General features: G+C 40.3%; 1 protein-coding gene across 1 annotated transcript in view; it reads right to left on the reverse strand.

Annotated features, from left to right (window-relative positions):
* Window positions 1-410: 410 nt before the first annotated feature.
* LOC141804240 (MAM and LDL-receptor class A domain-containing protein 1) overlaps window positions 411-21,291 on the reverse strand; it is a 28,468-nt gene continuing 7,587 nt past the window's right edge. Inside the window, exons 12-46 of the mRNA XM_074688575.1 lie at window positions 20,854-21,008; window positions 20,662-20,757; window positions 19,955-20,045; window positions 19,748-19,867; window positions 19,465-19,567; window positions 19,221-19,383; window positions 18,897-19,116; window positions 17,226-17,349; window positions 16,684-16,813; window positions 16,499-16,577; window positions 16,266-16,421; window positions 14,659-14,784; window positions 13,338-13,553; window positions 13,128-13,247; window positions 12,877-13,038; window positions 12,693-12,781; window positions 12,427-12,594; window positions 12,082-12,279; window positions 11,877-11,985; window positions 9,436-9,558; window positions 9,221-9,320; window positions 8,874-9,033; window positions 7,762-7,843; window positions 7,503-7,646; window positions 6,341-6,528; window positions 5,815-5,980; window positions 5,365-5,583; window positions 4,562-4,740; window positions 3,498-3,735; window positions 2,654-2,813; window positions 2,427-2,541; window positions 2,145-2,253; window positions 1,314-1,407; window positions 1,145-1,217; window positions 411-1,058 (exon numbers count right to left, since the gene is read on the reverse strand). Coding sequence (XP_074544676.1) covers window positions 960-1,058; window positions 1,145-1,217; window positions 1,314-1,407; window positions 2,145-2,253; window positions 2,427-2,541; window positions 2,654-2,813; window positions 3,498-3,735; window positions 4,562-4,740; window positions 5,365-5,583; window positions 5,815-5,980; window positions 6,341-6,528; window positions 7,503-7,646; window positions 7,762-7,843; window positions 8,874-9,033; window positions 9,221-9,320; window positions 9,436-9,558; window positions 11,877-11,985; window positions 12,082-12,279; window positions 12,427-12,594; window positions 12,693-12,781; window positions 12,877-13,038; window positions 13,128-13,247; window positions 13,338-13,553; window positions 14,659-14,784; window positions 16,266-16,421; window positions 16,499-16,577; window positions 16,684-16,813; window positions 17,226-17,349; window positions 18,897-19,116; window positions 19,221-19,383; window positions 19,465-19,567; window positions 19,748-19,867; window positions 19,955-20,045; window positions 20,662-20,757; window positions 20,854-21,008 — 4,874 coding nt within the window. The 3' untranslated portion in view covers window positions 411-959. The remainder of the gene's footprint in view (window positions 1,059-1,144; window positions 1,218-1,313; window positions 1,408-2,144; window positions 2,254-2,426; window positions 2,542-2,653; window positions 2,814-3,497; window positions 3,736-4,561; window positions 4,741-5,364; window positions 5,584-5,814; window positions 5,981-6,340; window positions 6,529-7,502; window positions 7,647-7,761; window positions 7,844-8,873; window positions 9,034-9,220; window positions 9,321-9,435; window positions 9,559-11,876; window positions 11,986-12,081; window positions 12,280-12,426; window positions 12,595-12,692; window positions 12,782-12,876; window positions 13,039-13,127; window positions 13,248-13,337; window positions 13,554-14,658; window positions 14,785-16,265; window positions 16,422-16,498; window positions 16,578-16,683; window positions 16,814-17,225; window positions 17,350-18,896; window positions 19,117-19,220; window positions 19,384-19,464; window positions 19,568-19,747; window positions 19,868-19,954; window positions 20,046-20,661; window positions 20,758-20,853; window positions 21,009-21,291) is intronic.

The raw sequence follows: 21,291 nt of genomic DNA on the forward strand, positions 1-21,291 counted from the left end.
TACATGTAAAACAACGGAGGAGATGTTCCAGTTCTAACACCCCCCCAGCAAGCAAAATGGTTTAGCCCACTTGTACTGCAAGCATTGCTTGCATTCAGATACATGTACAATCCGCACCACCGGTTTACGGTGTACCGTGGTCCTGTGTAGTTATAAGGGAGGTCTTACACCAATAAAGAGACCCTGTCCTTCCTTACACCATAAATTAACTGCCCTTGCTATTAAAAACAAAACAAACAAACAACAACAAAAAAACTACCCTCCTTTATGTCATGAACTTTTTCTTTTCTTTTTTTATTTGGTTGTGAATATGTGACTACGTGCACATATACAAACAGCTATTCATACACAGAGGAACACCAGAATGTGAGGTCCTGGGTTTATCTATACCATGCACATAGTTAAAAGAAATTAGCCTCAAGATATCAGAATCAGAAAATCTTTATTACTCCTGGGGGAAAATTTAGTGTTACTGTTGCCCACATATTGTTGCATACACCCCTGGTCATACAGCCATTATGAACCCCCGCGAGAGTGAGTAGCAGACAACTGTTAATTGAATGCAAAATTTCACTTTTAAAATTATAATTAAAGCTTTAATTTTACAACTGTTACACTTTCTTCATTATTCTCCACAACGTATCACACACCATTTAATTCTGTGGTTAGACATCAAAAACAACTAAATATAAGTTAACACAGCGTGCTTACATTTTACAAGGTTCATTACAACTCAGCTTTGCTAGTAAAAAGCAGAACATGCAGGAAATAAATATGTTAACATTCGTTTTTCAGTTGTCAATGTTAAACAAAAAGGCCTCTGGTTCTTCCTAGCTAATCTGTCCTTACATTTATTTTTATTTATAAGCAGAATTTTTTATGTTTAGATGGATTTAAATATCTTGAAGAAAAAAAAACATTATATAAAAACTGGGTATGGTTTTTTTGTTTAAGCTTCACTAAGCGTCCGATGAGACCACAGTTGAGTCAGCTGTATTTGATGATGATGGGTCATACAGATTGTTGAAGAAGGAGAAGTCAGATTCATGTTGTGTACCCTGTTGAAAAAACAAACATTCTCAAAATTGGAGCTCTGCAAAGGCTGGACCAAATGTTTTTTTTTTAATTAAACCTGCTGACTCACATCTGTTTTGCTTTCAAAGTCGTCCAACGCAGAAGTGTGGTCAGATGATTCATCCATAGTTGTCCCCCTATTTCTAAGAAAAACAAGCAGAAATGTAAGCCAACACATAAAGCCGCATGTTTCTGTGTGCTTATGTAAAAGACTTAGGTATTTCAAAACAAATGAGTACATTGTTCTCCACTTCCTGTTCAGCATAAAGAGGAAGATGCAGATGATGACTCCAGCCAGTAGTGTGAGACCTACTGGCAAACCCACGGATGGATCTATGGACACAAAAAACATGAAGAAAGTGAACATTTCTTAAAGTTTTTTTCTAAAGAGGCTTGTTGAAAGGACCGGGATGATGGTATTAAACAGTGTTTCTTGAATCTGATAAAAAGACTAAACACCACATTTATTTATTCTTCTATTGACAGTGAATTCAATTATTCATGTGGCTTATTTTGTGCCCGTGAGCCTGATAGTTGTCCAAAAAGCAGTAGAGACACATACAAGAGCTACAGCAATGTACCAGTCCACATACTTTGCATGTGTTAATACATCATTTAAATGTATTATTTTTTCTCTATTTGTAATCATTCTTAAAGATTTAAATCTTTTTCTGTTTTATCCATCTTAAGTTTCATAAAAATGGAGCTGTCAATAGAGGAAATGTACTGAGAGACTGATGAGCACCACACTGGTTTTGGACTTTTCATTGAAATTGTTGACAGGGATGCAAAAATATAAGACTTATCATGAAATTAAAACAGAAATTTTCTATGACAAGCCTTTCAATCAAGCAAACATTATACATGAAATTAACTTACAAATACTATCAATAAATGGGTATACCTGGGCAGAAATTTTGTCTTTGAATGTTTGTGTTTTTTCATTAGTTCACAACCAGATCATGAAAAAAGAAATAGGAACAGGGTTCAAGCATTTTTTATGTAAAACACTTCAGAGTTGATTATCAGTTGTCTGTTCGGGTAGCAAGCAAGAAAAAGAGAATAGTTACCTTTATTAGTAATGGTGGGCTCAGAATAGCATCCACCAGGGAAGATGATGATATCGTCAAGAGCAACGTCCCCACCTGTGTTCATCCCCCTCTGATACACAAATACGAACTGTAACCCCACCCCCAAAAAAGATTTAACGTTATAGGTAAAGAGTAAAGGTAAAGTAAATCAGTGTGTGTCATTCTCATGCTAGCTGTTTCAATATTAACCATCATGTCATCAAAGTAAAGAAAACTAAAATGAACAAACTCTAACATTAGTATAAGCAAGTTTATTAGTACCCAAAAGGCTTCTTCATGTTTAATAGACACTCTGGCTTCTATCCACTTGTCTCCTTTGTTTCCCGCCTCAATCCACTTCAGACTCCCTTCTTCATTGCCACCAATGTGCATGTTCCTGAATCCATGTACCAGAATTCTTTCAGTTTAATGCTTTACAGTACAGATTATGTTTGTTGTCTCTATTTAGAAAACTATGAAATTACTAAAAATTAATAAAAATAAGTTACCTGTCATTTATGTAAACCCTGAGAGTCCCCACATGGCTGCCATACATGTGATACCAAAACGTCAGACAGTGACCTCTAGTGGTCGGTTGGAATACATCACTGACCAGGAAGGACGTGTATCCCCACTCACCCACTGAGCTGTCCACATATAGGTAATAACCTGTCAAAAAACATATCATTAACACTCAGAAATACCAGTTACACACAACAAATATTAATTTCTAAAGCAAAATAAAGACATCGATCTGGCATAGATAATTGTCCTTTCTCTGGTTTGTTTTTCTGGAGAAAATGTTTCGATTAGAATCTCTTTTTAAAAGAAAACTGAAGACTTGTTTTTCCTAATTTTTCTAGCTCATGTAAATGGGTTATTTTTAGGTTTTCCTCTGAATGCACGTACACTTTAGAAAGTAAAGCAACAAAATTTGTTTGCTTAACAAAAACAATCTTTGCTCAACTTTGAATAAGGGAAATAAAAGATTAAAGCTTCAAAATTAAAAGCTCTCATTTCTAACAATTAATCAATTACAGTATGTTAGTTATGTAAGTTTGCTTAAAGTGAAAAAATAAAGAACATTTAATTATGCTTTTAAATACACCAGGAAAACAGTAAACACATCAAAATGAATGCTGTAGTTGCTGTGAATACAATGAATGGGTAAAGTAATGTTTGCTTGAGAATTGTATCTTCATATTGAATCAAAAGGTGGTGATGTTTTCATGTTTTGTGTAGCTTGGATTTAAACATGAACTTTAGATGAACACTGCCATGATGACATATAGTATGATCAAGTTTTATAGATTTCTATAGTCTTTATTCCAGAATGCAAATAACTGTGAATACCGTGTGAGGTGTTTGTGGTGTGATCAACACTGGGCCCTGTGTTGGGGTTTGGGGAGGCTCCTTGGCCTCGGAGCCAGTCACCCTGGTCCACTTCTCTTCCCAAGTTGGTCCAGCCGCAGTTGTTGTTCTCAAAGTCACAATGGCCATGAGAAGGGCACTGAGCGTCTGACAGATGGACATCGTCAAAAGCCATGTCTCCCTCCAGCGTGGGGCCAGACTTCACACCTTCAACCACGACCTGAAACACCAAGACCCAAAACCATAATGACTCTTTTTTCCCAAGATGAGGTGAAGAAACCTTTGTTGTGCAATTCATTTTTCTACAAAATAAAGAAACTAGAAAAGCACTCAGGGAGCGCAGACCTCTGCCAAACATCCTGTGATTGTCACAAAACACATGCAGGTTGGTACAATAATTTGTTACCTGGCAGTGTTGAAAATGATGATGACCCAGTACATATTTCATACTCCGGATCTGGATCGTACTTTTACATCTGTCAGAAATTATTGTGACCTTGTCTTGTATTCTTTTGCAAAGCAATCTGACCATTTATCGTGGTGTTATATACTCAGACAGTATGGGGAAAACGGCCCTGTCTCAGAATGATAAGAAATCCTTTAAAAAAATTACAGGATCCAGACAGTGATCTGGATCACCTCCAAAATTTAACCACTTCTTCCTTATCCCATTTTGAACATTTCCGGAAAATTTCAGTCACACCTGATGGTAACTTTTTGAGTTATGTTGTTCGCAGACAAACAAACAGAAAAACTCTCCCAAAAAACATAACCTCCTATAAGGACGTAAAAATACGCAGATAAATACACAAACACAAAAAATAATTCTCTGTCACGCAAAAGTGCAGCATTCAGAATTTCACACATGTACAAGTAAAGAACTTGTGGGTCCGAATAGTTTTGGCACAATCTGTTGACTTTTAGGCAAGCACATGAGGCCTTGAAAAGTTTTTTGAGGACAGTGTTTGAGTTAATACACTCTGTTAGCTCCCTTTGTATCCATGTACAGGATCTACCTGGTTCCTGTGGTACTTTGTGTGACTCACCTTGTAAGGCTGAGTCCGGGGCAGAAGAGAGGCCTGAGCAAACCTCCACAATCGGCCCTGGTCTCCAGTCTGGGAGAAAATCAGAGCTTGTTTCCCGTCTTCACTCTGCTGGTAAATGTTCAGTGACCCCATGTCTGCACCGTACATGTGGTACCATAGCTGCAAACAAACTCCTTTGCCTAAGGAGGGATAGTAGATTTAGCAACTGTTTAACTGACAGAAAATTTAAACTCTTCTGGTAGAAAAATAGCTTTTTCATTTAAAACCCTGAAAACATTTTATATTTCCAACTCCTTAAAAGTGGGGCTAATCTGAGTAGTTTTAAAGTTAAGAAAAAAAGAAGCAGTTAAAAACCAATGAATTCAGCCCTTCAGTTGTACCGTACTCAAATGTCTTTCCGTGGAAAGAAGATATTCTGAATGTTTTGACCCTTTAAAGCCATAAAATACATTGTATATTTTGTAAATTTTTGTTTGTTCCTGCTGCATTATGAGGACACCATCTTAGTGGCTGTTACTTCAGGGGCCACTTGATCTTTTGCCTAAATTCACCCACATTGGAAGAAAAGACACCCATGAAGAAAGTAAAACACTGAAACCCAGAGAGTAAGTCTGACCTGTAAGGTGAAAGAGGGTGGCTTTTTCATCTACTCTGCTTTGCTCTAGACCAAAGTTTGTTCAAGGTTCTTCTGTACATACATCACATTAAACAAACTCTATGGATTGTCTGTGTAAAGGCTGCACCTGAGGATTTTTCCATCTGCAGTTATACCAGAGGAGTTGTTACACTGGTGGCTGACTTACCTTCAGGGTAAAATGGCGAGGACATCTTTGCGGTTTGGCCAGCAACATCAGTCTTAGATGAGGGCAGGAAGTAGTAATGTCCTGTGGGTGTGTTTGTGGTGTGGTCACTGTCTGGCCCGGTGTTAGGGTTAAAGGTTGGGCCCGACTGTCTGATCCAGTCAAAGTCATCTGAAGTCTGCTGCTGCCAGTTACAGCTCCCTTCCTCAAAGTCACAAACATCTAAAAAGGAAAGTATCAAAAGCTTTGGTTGATTTATTTCTTAAAATACTGCGTGAGACATAATTCGAGCTGTTTTTATGCCTTTATTTAGCAAGAGTAGGGAGAGAATAAACAGCCTAGGATACTGGATGAAGAGAATTAGGGATGACTTGGGATCAAAGGTTGCAGAAGGACTGTGACCTCTGTACATGGGGCAACAAATTTAACTGCTAAGCTTAAGCTACTTATTACCGGAGGCCGGACATGGTCCACTGCTGAGGACAATGTCATCAACGGCAATATCTCCAGCCTCTCCTCCTACTGTGGCCTCCAGAATCACTTGGTGGACATCCTGCAGGGTCACATGGATCTGCACCAGCTGCCACTCATCCCCCTGGTTTCCTGATTTTTGCCACACCTACAGGAAGGACAGGAGGCTGATTCACTCGTCTCAATGAGGATGTGAAGAGGTTTTTGCAACACTGTGTATGCACAGAAACTGTGCAGCTTGCACTCATTATACAACGCATTGATGTTGTTTTGCAATCAGCATTTCACAATAACTCAAAAAAGATTTATAACAGAGAGAGAAAAACCATGTGGGAACGGTCACAAATATTTCTCAATCAACCTCAGAGCCGTTTTTCTTTAGAAGGGAAGTCATGTGTCCAGACTCAAACAGTTTTCTGATTTTTAAAAAGTGGCCTCCTCTGACCTCTGTTGTCTCCTCACTTCATATCTAATACAGATTAAACTAACAGCTTCATGCATGTTTTACCGTTGTTTTATGCAAGGGTTCAGCTGTTTGCAGAAGCATCCTCAAAGAGTCCACAGTTGCTCCAAACATGTGGAACCAAAATTTGAAACAGTATCCGTTAACACCAGCAGATGGCAGCAGCAGGGACTTCAGTTCTGCTTTATTTCCCCTCACACTTGGTCGGGCACTGTTGATGTAAATATATTTTCCTGTAAAACAACACAAGCAAATATAAAACATGTACATGTAACGATTTCTCACAAATTCCTTTTATGTTTAAGCTGTGGGAAGGTTAATTGAACTTTATTTGAACACTTTTAACAAGAAAACACATCACCCTGTTTCTTCACTGCTTAATACAGATTCAATCAGACCCCTTGGGTCCTAAGAAGGAATCTTTTAACTGGACCCAGAATCAGATCCCTAGGTGCAGAAATGCTTTTCAGAAGGATTTTATTCAAGGATTTTTGTATCCTTTCTCTGATTCAAAATGGGTTTACTCTTTCTGGATTTAAAATCTGTGAGCATGTGTTATTCATTGCTTTTTGATGTTGTGTCCTCGACGTTAAGCACCTTGAGTTTACCTGTAGTTAATTTTGTTTAAAAACTTAGATTTCAGTTGCTATTCTGAAAGTCTGGAGCATCAAGACAAGCATTTAACGTCGACAACAAGACCCTTTTTTATGTTACAGTATCTGATAATTCTCATGACTCCAACGTTTCATTCAGTCATGCTAATACTGTGAAACATTGCCAAACAAAACTGTCACTTTCTGTTGTGTAATTATACTTCACCAGCTGAACTTTGTGATAAGTCCAAAAGTACAGCACTGTTCTTAATCATCAGTTTAGAGGAAGAAATGTAAAACTTTTGATTCAACATCAGTTCATCAAAGCTGCTGAGTTGCTTTTTGTTTTCTGAGAGTCTTTCTTTGGAACGACAGCGCAGCAGTGTTACAGACAGTACTGATTCAGTTTTCAGTCATTATGACTCGTCTTTTCACTAACACTGCGTCGTTGTAACCCATCATCAGGCTGCTGTGATTTGTTTCCTGTACAAGTTACAGAATACACAGGAAATCATCCACTGTCTGTACAAACTGTCTGTACAAACTGTAATAATCAGTGCATCAACATCAAAGTTTACAGTGACACACAAATTTCAGTTTGAATTGAAAGAGACCTTTGCCGGTGGTGTGGTCTCCTACAGGCCCAGTGTTTGGGGTGCCAGTGGGACCAGATCCGGTGAGCCAGTCCAACTCATCCTCAGCCCCCTGAACCCAACCGCACAAACCATCTTCAAAAGAACAGGTGGAGGCAGACAGAGCTGAATGGAGACAAGAGGTCAGGAGTCAGCCAGGCTTCCTTCACGATGCTCTGATGTATGACGCCTATCACTGCTAACAAATTGTCATGTAATGTGCAGATAAAGTCTTGTTCACCTGGAGGTTGGTAAGATTTTTCACAGTTTAGAAACGAGACATCATCCACAGCAACGTCCCCGTGAATGGCACTGAACAAGACCTGAAAGAAGAAATCATTCATGTTATGTTTTTGCAGGATGAGGGTCTTCAGAGTGAGAGTCTGATTGTATACACTGAGATTACTCCTTTTTGTTATTGCACAAATGTTTCTACATATTTTTTGTCTTTGATTGCTCTTATATGAATGTTGTCTTGCACTTCCTAGTGGCTTTATGACTTTGGGAGTTCTTTTGCAGCACTAATGCATACAATTATACATTAATACAGCAATAAGACAATAAAACTGTAATAACATCAGGTTTAGATTCATAACTAGTCCAGAAACTGAGCTTTATGTTTATGATAGTGCTTATAAAAAGGTAATAATGACCATTCAACATTAGTGGGATTTACTTATATATATTTGGTCCTCATTGATATGAATGTGGTGAACTAAAAATACTGTACTACTTTGTTGCCACATGATCCCTGAGATAGTTATGGCAGATGAAACACAGCAACAGCTGCAGCAGATTAGTTAACAGCAGCAAAGGAAACAGGAACCAGCTCATACAGGCTTCATCTGCTTGCTGCTTGTTGATTGTTAATTGTTTGCACACTTACTGCTGATGTGTAAATATGAGGATTACTTCTCTAACTTTTTAGGTTTCATTGAAAAATGTAGGTTTTTAGATTGGCCAGTTAGTTTTTTTGATGTAAACATATTTTAACCACCTTGAGGGATTTTTGCAGCTTTATTTTGTAGGAAGAAAGTGAAGGAACTCCTGCTCTAACAACTTCGCACTTGATACATTCTGCTATACATGCCTGTTCAAATGATTTCACACTTGAAAAAGTTTATGTTAATGTCTTAGATTTTCATTCATGGGACTATTAAGACATATGGGGACATGTTTAAGAAACACACCACCACAGAGGTCTAAAATCCCTCCTTAGTTACATTAAAGCCTCATAATAACTGTATAAATGACAAAATTCTCATACTAACTGGACCCTGCATGAAGTTTTCTGTCATATATGACCTCTCTGCATGTCTCTGTCATTGCTCTAACATGTTAACTGGTAAACACCGTATAAGGCTGCTGGTGCAGGCCGAGCGGCAGCTGCTCTGGGGTCCAGTGGGAGCCCGTGTTGTGACTGCGTGACCACAGGATTGCTTCACTCCCTTCAGCTTGCTGCATAAGCACTCTGAGTGACCCAGCACTCTCTGCGCTGATGTGGAAGTGAAACCTGCGCTCAGGAAAGGAGGAAGGAAGAAGGGGAGAGTGTTGGATTGGGAAGAGAGTTGCGTGGCAGAAAGTCAGGGGCGGTGGAGAAACATTGAGCAATTCATACTTAAGTTATTCAACTTTGTTTCATAAAATATAGAATTAAGAGGGGTGATAAGAAAACCATAACTTTATTGATTATTACTTACTTGATCTGGCAGTAAGGGGGTGAAGGAGGAAGTGGAGGACTCTTGAGTCGAGCCTCGCTTTGTGTGGAGCCCTGACTGAAATTCACCCTCATGTAAAAGCCTGAGAACAAGACAAATACATCTCTATGAATCTAAAAACACTGGTTCAATGTGAGTGAAGACGATTTCTTGTGGTTTTACATTTTAACTACTAAGTCTTCTATTAGTAAAGTCACCTGTGCCTGCAGTGTGATCAGTGGGCGGCTCAGTGTTGTTACTGGCTTTCTGTCTCTGCCATCTGCTCTGTCCTGCACCAGTGTCAGCCCATTTGCACTGGTCCCTCTCAAATGTGCACGGACCTGAAAGTTTAGAGCGAGGCGTGAGTAATACTGCTGAGAAAAGGAGGTGAAGACTGGTTCATGAATCATAGGCTTGTGGAGAAGGGTTATTTGGTGCAACAAAAAAAATAAAACTCTCCAGTTCTGGAGAAGTACGAAATGAAAGGTGCATTTTTTTTTTATAAAGGGTACCTAATCATCTCGTACTTGAATGAATTTATATGTTTCATTTTGGGTAGAATATAAATTCATAGATGACCATAGGAAACTAAATCAATTTTATCAAATCTTTTACAGCTAAGTTAAAGGCCTGGGGTTTATCTGATCTCTCTAAAGCAACAATAATCCATAAATGTATTTTTTTGTCCCAAATTTTATGCTGCAGTTTTGGTAATTATTCAATTTCTTTGCTTTGTTTTTGTGAATGTGATTAATATAACTACTGCAATCTGTTTTCACAAAGATGAAACTTAGTGATAATCCTTTTTATTCCAACTCTGTGTCAAATGTGGGATTGTGGTTAGCCAATACACAAAACCAACAGTGTTTTCTTTAAAAGACAAGCTTCTTCAGAGACAAAATGATCCCTCATGTCAAATCAACCTTCAAAAAGAAGTTAGGTGCATTATATCTCTGTTATCTGATATATTTCCTTTCATTTTATATTCGAAGGTGGGGAGGCACCCCCTTCTAATTGCACCATTGTTGAAAAACAGATGCTAAAGTGCCCTCTAAAAAGAGCCAAACACACTCTAAGCCGCCCTATGGATGGCAAACATCTACACTAAACTACCTTCTTGGAAGCCAAAACATACATCAGAATGCTGTCTTGGATGGCTAATACCTATGCTAAACTGCCTTCTTGAGAGCATAAATATGTGCTATGGTTAGGGATGAGTACCAGATTAGGTACTTTTATATGTACTAACCAAAGTCTGTCAAAAGTACCAGGTACCAATTCATGTAACACCAAAAGGTACCATGTTTAGGCATCCTTGGCCACGTTTCCACCAAGCAGTCCGGGTTTGGCAGTACAGTACAGTTTGGTACGGTTTGGCACAGTTTAGCCTGATCCCATTTGCGTTTCCACAGCAAACTGTGCCCTCTAGTAGGCAGCGTGTACGCAGGATGCCGAAAGCCCCAGCTGTTAAACAATAGCGTGACGCCGTAGCAGCGCGACACAGTTTACCCCGCTAATAAATCCAACGAAGAAGAAAAACGCAACACAGTAAAGAAAGAGCATAAATGGAAAACATGCAGCATTTCGTCTTCTCTGTGATTGGCATGTAGCTCTTTGATACAAAGTGCAATCAAACTTTGTTTCAGAGAAGACTGTGTGCCGCCAGGAGAAATGCAGCCGCTGTCAGGGTAAGTGAAAATTCTTTTGACCAATCAACAGTCTGCAGAGTGTTGCTCCACCTTCCGAAAGCGGATCAGTTCAGTCTGGCACCCGTACGGAAGGGTCCCAAAAAAGTAGGCCGGCTCGTCTCGGTTTTTGGGGATCTGTCCCAGGATAAGTCAGTGGAAACGTCACAAAATGCGCGCTTTACCAAGACGAATCGAACTAGTCTGCTTGGTGGAAACGCGGCTCTTGTGATCGTGAGGAATTGGAAGACTAGGAGAGTTTCCATGCTGGACACGAAGACAGGATTGCAAGGTTATATATTGTAGAATAAATACATTAAATTGAATTTTTTTGTTTTCTATTACTAATCAAATTGATATTTTTTACCACATAAACACACAAAAGTACCATAAATTTGAACCATTGAGTCTCCGTACCGATTGTATCATTTCAAATGTGAAAGATACCCGTCTCTAGCTACAGTCCTTTTTGGTGGCAAAAACACAACATGAAGTGCCCTTTTGGGAGCCAAAACATGCTTAAGTGCCCTCTTGGTTGACAAAACACATGTTAACATTCCCCCTTGGGTTATTAAAACATGATAAACTGCCCTCTTGGGTGGCAAAAACGTGTGCTAAGGTGCCCTTAAAATTATGCAGAATTCAGTGCCTTCTTAAATGGCTAAATGGCTGCGGTGTCTGTGCTCTTTTTTCTCAAAAAGTTAAAAAAAAAAAATCAGTGCACGCCACCGGTCAAGAGACACAAGGAGCCAAATGAAAGGCACATCATCAAAATTGACAGACAACATGTGGTGAACCTGAAAAATGACCTGGTTGAAAGAAAATAAACTGTCAACAGACTTTGAAAGCTGCATGAAGTAAGACCTTATCTTGGAAAAAAACAGTAGCCATCCCTCTTCCTCACTCAGAAGCTATTATTTACAAATAAATTGTGCCCCACTAATCACTCATACATAATCTCACTCTTAGCTTACCACAGCCATCCTCGTCTTCGCCGTATTCACAGTCTGGATGATAATCACACTTTAAAGTGGCTGAAATGCAAACTTCTCCAGCTGAGCGCCAACAGAAAAACTCATCATCCTGCAACACAATGAGTGCACCAGGTGTGGGTTTATGTTTCTGGAAATGCTTTAAGTTTCACAGATCGCCTCATGAGCTCAAAGTGGCGCAGTTTACCTGACAGGGGTTGGGGGGTGCAGGTGAAGTTGACCCTGGAGTAGTGGGTGGGTGGGAGGGTGTAGGTGGTGCAGAGGTGGGTGATGTGTCAGGGAGTTTGTTGTTGTCAGGGTCAAATAAACACTCTCTGGAGAAAGAGATGTCATCCAGTGCGACCAGCCCCCTGGGTTCTTCAGCCCTTTCATACCTGAAGACAACCTGGGAAGGAAGAGAGGAAGAGAAAAAAACATGATAAAAAATGTTTCTATAAAAAGCTCCACAGGGCTTTTTATGGAGGTATTAGAAGTCTGAGTGAAATAAACAAATGTCTTGTTTACTGAAGCTTCATCTTGTGAGCTCACTCACCTTGCTATTAACAGAGGAGGAGAATGTGACCTCTGCTCTCTGCCAGCTGTAGGACTGTGAGTCGCCTCTGAGCCATAACACAGAGTCATCGCTGCCAGACTTCTGTGTCCTTAACTGGGCCGTCAGCCTGGCTGCAGCATCATTCAGGCTGAAGTGAAAGAATCTTACCTACATGGATAAAACGTGCCACGAGAGAGGCATGTGTGAAAATGGGATGTATATCGTGGATGCATCTTTTGTACACGCTTTACAAAATCCATACTCACAGTACACTTTGAGCTGGGTAGTAAAGTTCTGGACAGAATCTCTGACGTCTGACTCTCTGATAGGTGAGTCCCAGGGATGACATAGTGACCTGTATGATGGAAAGGTTAAACTCAGCATTAGTTACGCTGGTAAAGTTATTAATCACAACTTGGGGATTGTGTAAACATCTTAAGTGTGTGATACCTGCAGCAGAGTTTTGGGTGTGATCTCTAGGAGGACCATATTTAGGCCAAGCTTCTTCTCCATTAAAGCGGATCCACTCAGCTTCAGGCGTGTCCACATCACTTCCCGCCCAGGAACACAAGCCCTGCTCAAAGCTGCAGCGCTCCTCAAAACCTTGTTGCTCTGTGATCAGGATAAAAAGAGTGTGATGAAGAAGGAACATAAATCTGTTCGGCATCTTCCTGATTGATCAAGTCATTGTGAAACCTCACCACAGCCGTTTTCATCAGACCAGTCCCCACAGTCATCACTGAAGTCGCACCTCTGGCTGTGCTCTACACACACACTGTTGTTACACCTGAACAAACCCTCTGGACACTGCGGCTGAGGCTCTGTGATGTAAACCAAACACTGCATGAAAGTAAACCACACTGAGCATGTGAGCTGGAGACAGTCAGAGCAGAGCAGAGCAGGTGACCTACCTGGCAGAGTGCAGTTAGCGAAGCTGATGTCATCTATAGCTACATGTCCCTGCGAAGTGAAAGCTCTAGAAGCTTCCAGCAGGATAGAGAAATCCTGAGGGGTTCGCCCAACTCTGACCTCACCGTGATGCCATGAATCTCCATGGTTACCAGAAAGCCACCATAGTGCAGTGCTTCTGGGGCCTTCCATTAACAGCACACTGAGCTCCTCTATGTCTGTAAGAAAAAAAAAGAGGTACATTCATCTCGTCACATGTTAAAGGTCCCATATTAAAGGTCCCATATCAAAGGTCCCGTATTATGCAAAAATCCCTTTTTTGAGTCTTTAAGTGAAATTTGTGGGTCTTTGGCTTTCCTCCCAGCCCACAAATGTGATAGTTAATGACAAAACCTGTACTTAGTAGTGCTTGTGAATGTAAAATCCTGACCTTAAATGAGCTGTTTGGATTTTGGGGGTTTGCAGACGTCAGGGATTCCCTTTTTTTGACCAATCAGGAGCAAGTCTGACCTGATTGGTCCACCGGAGCAGATACCCCCAAACCCCCTCCCTGCCCACTTCTCTCCCCGCATCTGGAGAGAAATCCCTCCAGCAGCGGGGAGAAGAGTGTGGTTGTTTTTGGCTGTAAACTGCCACATAGTTTCATGCTCAAGCTTCCCATCTCGGAAGAAGACAAGACTCAGTGCCTAGAGTTCATTTATGAGGGAAATGTGCCAGCTACACTTAGTTAAACTGTGCATGTGTGTACTAGTCACTTTACGGCTGACTGCTTTTCCAACTTTGGACAGTACAACAGAGGGCTAGCGAATAGACAGGTCATGAATCCAGGCGCATTACCAACCATCCGCCAACAAAACTCAGACCCTGGAAATGTGAGTATTTTAAATGCTGTGTGCTGTGGAGCAGATGTAAGAGCTTTTCCTGTGTCCCCACTGTCTCTGTTTTAGCTTCAGGATGCTAACTTTAGCTGCGGTTAGCCTGTTGTTTTAGCCTGTAATGTTACGGTAAACGAGCTTCGCTGTTGTCTCAACATTGTGCACTGAGAGCTCGTGGCGTCGCTCTCAGTGATGCTGAAGAGCGGGGCGGTATCAGCGGTGGCTCATTTACATATGAAGGTCACGCCCACTAAATCAGAGCGTTCTGAACAGAGGGGCTATGAGAGCCTGGAAACAATGCTGCTGTGCTTGATTTATTGGCTTTTTGGACCAAAACATGTTACTACCATTTCATGAAGACATCAATGATCCATATTAAACTGCAGAAAAGGAGCAGAATATGGGACCTTTAAGAGAGCACACACACACTTTAATAAACAGAACATACCGTCCCCAAACATGTTGTAGTAGAAGTGAAGCGTGCAGGTGCTGCTGGCTTGTTTCATGGTGGGACTCCGAATGGCAGCTGGGCTCATTTGAGCTCCACGGTCAGGCTCCACAGCCATGTACCAACCTGAGGAGCCCAGGATAAGCCTCAGAGTTAACATTCATTCTGCCTTTACACTGATAACAGCAGAACATGAAACCATGGTTGATGATACAATGAGTGAGGACGGGGAAAAGGGTGGCAGGAGTTTCTTTTAGCACAATTCTGAAGGAGATTGGGGATTTTCTTGAAGGTGTTGTAGACTCAACATTAAACAATATCTCTACTGTTCAAAAATTGAGCTGCAAAGCAAAGAAGGTATTACTAAGATGTCCATGATACAGTTACTCATTAGCATGCTATACCCATTTTCAAGCTTTAGGACAGGCAAGCCCGAAGTTGAGCCCAAAAGCCAATCATGGCCTGGGGTCTATTTTTTGACAGCCCCCAGCTTTCATTTTACAAGGTATTAATTATGGGATGAAAATGAGTCATGTTCAAAATTATGTTTACATTTATATTTTCTGTTAAGGTCACAAACAAAACTGAAGTATATCTGGTAACGTCTCACTGAACTACATCTGGACTGTGCTACCTGTATAAAGCTACAGCTCTGTACATTCTGCAATAACTGAAGAACTCCTACAGCTGACTTATGTAAATAAACATACTTAAAAACAGAGGTGTCAAAAGTATTCACATTCATTACTCAAGTAGAAGTATAAATACTAGGATTCAAAGAGACTTTTGTAGAAGTTGAAGTATCTACTCAAGCTTTTTACTTAAGTAGAAGTCTCGAAGTACTGGTTTCAAAACTACTTAAAGTGTAAAAGTATCTTAAAGGGGGGACAAATGCCACTAAGGTCAAAAGCATCTTATCCATCCGCAATCAAATTGCCTCTTTCCGGATAGCGCGATTTCAGCGATTTTAGGATAGGTTTTTACTTTTTTTGGAGTGTGTCTTTTTGAACAATGACCGGCTTTAATGAAACAGGAGTTGTGAAGCTATTTTCAAAACGTGTGCAGTAGAAAGTACAGATATTTTTCTGAAAATGTAAGACATAGAAGTAAAAAGTTGGCTAAAAAATAATGACTCAAGTTGAGTATAGTTACCCCAAATTTTACTTAATTAAAGTAAAAATGTATTTTTACTTAGTTACTTGACATATCTGCTTAAAAATGATGAGTGAATTGAGTTTATTTACAAAAACAAAAACAAAACAAAAAATAAAAAACAGAGGACACAAAACTAGATTGAGATAAGAAATGTGCAGAAAAAGAAAAAAATCTAAGCTATTAGGAGCTAAAAATGTTGTTTTCAGGTCCAAATAGTCTTAAAAACATCATAAAAAACTATTCTGATAAAATCTAGATCCTGACATCTTTTCCCCACGTTGCCCCCCTTATAGAGAACACTTTCCTTGGTCAGAAACAGAGTTTGCTGATGTTAACACAGCACGTTATATTGCAGAAAACTGACCACTTATCATCTGGTATCAAGGGACAACTTAAAGACAGGTGAGGTTTGATGTTTCATAAACCAGTAAGAGGTAATGGTTTGGTCTTACCTAGGTCATTTCCTAATGTGTTGTCAACAGAGGGTCCAGTATCCCCAGTAGCATTCCTTCCTCTCACCCACTGAACCTGGCCTTCACTGATGTCGTCCCAGCCACATGTGCCGTTTTCAAATGAACAACCAACGAATCCCAAAGTAGTTTCATTAACTAAAAGGAAAGAAGCGTTAATTAACATGTAAAAAACACATTTCATTAAGAAACTACAGATGTAAAAACATAATCACCTTGACAAGGTCCTGGTGTGACACTGATGTCATCAACAGCGATAAACTCTCTGCTGTTCACCTCTGCATCAATGAGCAGCTGAGAGGAGGTTTGTTGGAGAAGTCAGTGAAGATAATGGTTTGGTTCTCTTTCTTTTTATTCATCTATTTATTTATTATTTATTCAACTCAGCTGGACTGATTACCTGAAAAGGTTTGTTGCCATCTATAGTCTGAGAGACTCTGGTCCAGCTGTGTCCACTGCTGCTACTGCTGAAGACCAAAGTCCCCTCTGATGGACCTGATCGCAGGATCACCTTCAGTGTCCCAGAGTCACTGTGGAACATCAGGAGGACGTCATGTCTGGTTTGGTTTGGTAGTCCTATCGCTGCTTATTTAGTTGTAGTATCATAATGACAATGGCAGGCAGTGGTATGAAGTATGTGCAGCGTCAAAGTCCTTTCAAGGGGAACGATATTTAAAGAAACTTGAACTATTTTAGATATCACGTCTTTCCAATATGACTGACACAGATCTGTGTAAGGAGGAGGAGTGAACTCTGCCACAGAACATTCTTCTTCTTGCACAAAGTAGGCAGGTGATTCACGCCTGAATGACATTTGTGCACACTTCTTGAGGAAGTCAATGGGGAAACCAAACAGGATGAAGCGGATGTAGAGCATCCTCTGTGTTGTCACAGACTGTAAGGAGTGCTAAAAGCAGTAGTTTGTAGTTTCCTCTCGCTTACCTGCTGCTCATTTGGTACCATAAGGTGAGACAGGAGGAGGTGTCTTTCAGGTGGATCCATTCTGACGCAACCTGAGATACACTTCTGTGGTCTTGGTGCAGAGCTGAGCTCAACAAGAAACGACCTGAAAGCAAAGAAGAAGACTGAAAGTCTAAGCTTGAGTTGAGGTGCTCATTTCAAAATATTTAAAGTCTGGTGCAACTCGACAGAGCGGAGGATAAGTTAAACGATGTATTAGCCAGCAGCCAAAACATAGACGTCAAAATGTCTTATGGTAAAAAACAATTGAACTAGATTTTATTGTTCAAAATATTTTTTTCTTAGGTTGATTTAAATCATCTGAATACATGTAGTCCCAAATCTAATATTTTCTTTATTTATTTATTCTATTTTATTCTTTTTTTTTTTGCTGCTAGTATTACCGACATCAGTTCCTTAAACTCCACTGGAGAGCTAAATTTCTGATTTTAAAGTTGCGACTACTCTTCTTTTCTGCCAGGTGGACACTCTTGAATAAGTTTCCCAACACAGCACTGAAATATTTCCATTTTATATACTTTTTTTTCAGATATATATCACATACTTAGGTTTGCTAATTTGTAAATCCAGCAGACATGAAGCAATAATAGCTATTGGTTTCCGACCGAAAATTATAAATTGCTGACTTTTCTGTAGATAGAAGTGATCAACTGACATGACACTGCAAAGGGCTGTAAAATGTAAAAAAAAAATAAGTAAAAGAATTCAAAGAGGGGAAAATGTTTTGAAGAGCTGACAGATCAGCAGAGTTCTTCGTGTCAAGTGTTATTGGTCCATTGACTGATGTGAAATATTGTGGAATAATCTGAACATCCTACAAGTCTGCAAACCTTGTCGTACGTCAAAACATTACTGAGTAATTACAGTTTCTTCTTCTTATTTTTTGGGGGGGGAGGAAGTTGTTTTGTGTCTGAGGATCAGTCGCACTCAGTAGTGCTGCGTTTCCATCACACTTTTTCGCAAAATAAAAGCGATATTTCTGAAGTTTCGATAAAGAACAATTTCGCCTTGCCGGTGTTTTCATTACGACCAGAGTTGCGCACAACTTGAGTAAAGTAAAACATAATGTCCGTCCGGAAGCTGCACTCATGATGATGCCGATTCTTGAACATTAGTATTTTTATTCACTGCTTAAACTGTCGGCCGTGATCACGCTAACTTAAAACAGGCAGGAACAAAACACTGAATGAAAATCATCATGTCCAGCCCACATACTCTCACACATGCACACAGACCTCCGCCCCTCCCTCCTGCTGCTCTCTGACCCACTCACAGCCGTCCTGCCAGAGTCTGTGGCAGTGGACACGTACAAGGAGGTGAGGGAGGTGCGTTGTTATGACAACTTGAGAAAAAGGGGGAAAAAGGGTGTTTCCATTGCACTTTTGCAAGAAACTTCAATATCGAAACTTCTGAAAAACCACCTCATAAGAGCATAAAAACTTTTTATCGGAACCTGAGAGCTTTTTCGAAAATGTGGCCATTACCATTTTTTATTGCGATTTTTATGTTTTTCCCATTTCTAGGTGTAATGGAAACACAGCTAGAGACAACGCACCCCTGATTAATATAATCTCCAAATCTGAGCCGGCTTCATCATGTGGACTTGACAGCTAATGAGTAACACATTCTTACCCTCTGGGGTCTGAGTTGTGTGGTCAGTCGGTGGACCCTGGAAGCCCCCGTTGGCCAGCACCCAGTCATGACCTCCTTCTTTATGGATGTTGATCCAGTTACATGATCCAGACTCAAAGTCACAGCTTCCTGAAGGACTGCAGGCCCCATCTCTCACAGAAACATCGTCTAACTTCACTGCAGATTCAGCGCCTGGTACGTGGAATGCTCTAAACACCACCTGGTGAGGGACATGAACTATTACAGAAAGCTGCACCACAGGGAATAGTGTTAACATGTTTTTACTTAGCTAACTAACTTAGGGTAACTGTAAAACAGGCTTACATAGAATTTTGCAGGGGAGGCTACAGTGACCTCCGCAACCTCCCAGACTGAGGTTGAGAGAGGCAGAGAAGCTCCAGATCGCTCCCAAAGAGCATCCCCTGTCTCTCCACTTCTCATCACATGCACAGAAAGGCTGCTGGAAGGCTCTGCAGGCAACCAGTACCTAAAACAACACAACACATATGCAAACATCAGAATGTGCGCCAGACAACGACAACGTGTGTGGAGACAGATCTGAACTCACCAGAAACGAACACACATCTCTGCAGCCAAGGGAAACTCAGGAGTGAGCAGCTGGGCTACTTCGCTCTGTGTCGAGTTTGAGGGCATAACAGTCATGTAGAAACCTACAGGAGAGAAGATGAGTTTGACAGTTTTGATGCTCATAAAGAGAGAGACGAATGCAGTGAAGCAGAGAGGAAAATACAAGTTGACTTTAAACTAACTGTAAAGTTTAAATGTCTTTTAGTCAACACTAAATACTTTATAATGCTGTGGTAAAGTATTTTTCTTAGCGTACAACTTACCGTTTTCAGTTCCATAAGTGTGATCCACTTGATGTTTTGTTCCTTTTGTGCGATCCCACCGACCCTTATGTCCAAAATCGTTCTCAAAGCCACACAAAGTGGAATCGAAACCGCACGTATCTAAACAAGTTGTTAGAAAAAGGACAAAGTTATAACATCTGGTTTGTTTTGTCTGGTTTATCCTGTAATTGCACAAAAATCACACACCATGGTTACTGCAGGGCCCATCTCTCACTGTTATGTCATCAATGGCGATAAATCCTTGACTGATGGTGTTTCTGTGGCCAGAGAACATGACCTGAGGATAAAGAAGGACCAGAATTATATGAAAAATAATTTTGAAACACATAAGCTACACTGAATATTTAGATCTAGTTAAAAGGAATTCAGATAATGTAAATATAATGACAGATAGACAAAGCTAATTTAATCTCTTTCAAATATTCTGTCCGTTTTTGGTTTCTAAATGGTAGTTTCAGGGTCAATTAGCCACAACACAGATCTTCGCACATCTACTCCTTGGGCAGGTGCGTCAGATGAAGACAAAAGAGTCCAAATCTAACGGAAGAAAACAAAAAATCCTGCACACTGGCCAACTTCCAGAAAGAAAACTTCATTAATGCAACGTTTCGGTCATAGACCTTTGTTAAGAAAATGCTGGCCAGGGTCAATAAGCCAAAAAGTTGTGAAACGATTCATTGCAGTAATGCCAAAACAAGGGAAAAAAAATATAGTTTGTCCACGAGAGCAAGAACTGAGATGTTGTTTTTTCCCTTTGGCTCACTGAAAAGATAAGAACTTTTGAAGACAAATGCAGATAATCTTATGGAAGAAAAGTCAGCTGATGCATCTTTTGAAAGACTCTCTATGAATTGCCATAATTAAGCTAATGTGAGATGTATTTTTATCTGTACCTGTGTTACATTGCTCATATTGATGGTAACTTGTGCGTTTATCCACTCTGGATTCTGGCTCCCTCTGCGAGTCCACACCAACACCTCAGAAGATGTCTAGAACATAGAAAATCAAAAAAGGCAAAAAGTCACATCACTGAAAGCTAAACAGTTGTAACAGAGGCCTGCAGCCATTCTAGGGTTGATACATACTGTCCGAACCAGCAGGTCCAGGCTGGACACGGAAGGTCCAAGCATGTGATACCAGAAGCCAACACAGAACTGAGCTGTCATATCGATAAGGGGAACAGAGATGGCTGCTCTTTCTCCATCCTTTGATCCAGATCCATGCAGCAGTAGGAAGAAACCTTGTTGGAGAGACACAAAACAGAAGGCTGCAAGGGCACGGGGCAAATCATGCAGAACACAGAACACCAGGTCAAGAAACTTTTTGCTGCTTATTTTTTTTGACAAGTCAATACTACCATCTACTCAGACACTAGCCACAGTAACATGAGGAGTTTTTTGTCTTTCCAAATGAAATCTTTCTGAATGACTTTTCCGAAAACAATAGTATACATGGAAAGGAATATTCCAATCTCTGGTCTTCATGCGCTGCTGTAATCAAACAGAATAGTCAATGGGGCATGC

This window comes from Halichoeres trimaculatus, unplaced genomic scaffold (assembly GCF_033239565.1).
Source record: "Halichoeres trimaculatus isolate MK-OKI-2021-1 unplaced genomic scaffold, fHalTri1.1 fHalTri1_scaffold_15, whole genome shotgun sequence".
NCBI classification, from domain to species: Eukaryota; Metazoa; Chordata; class Actinopteri; order Labriformes; family Labridae; genus Halichoeres; species Halichoeres trimaculatus.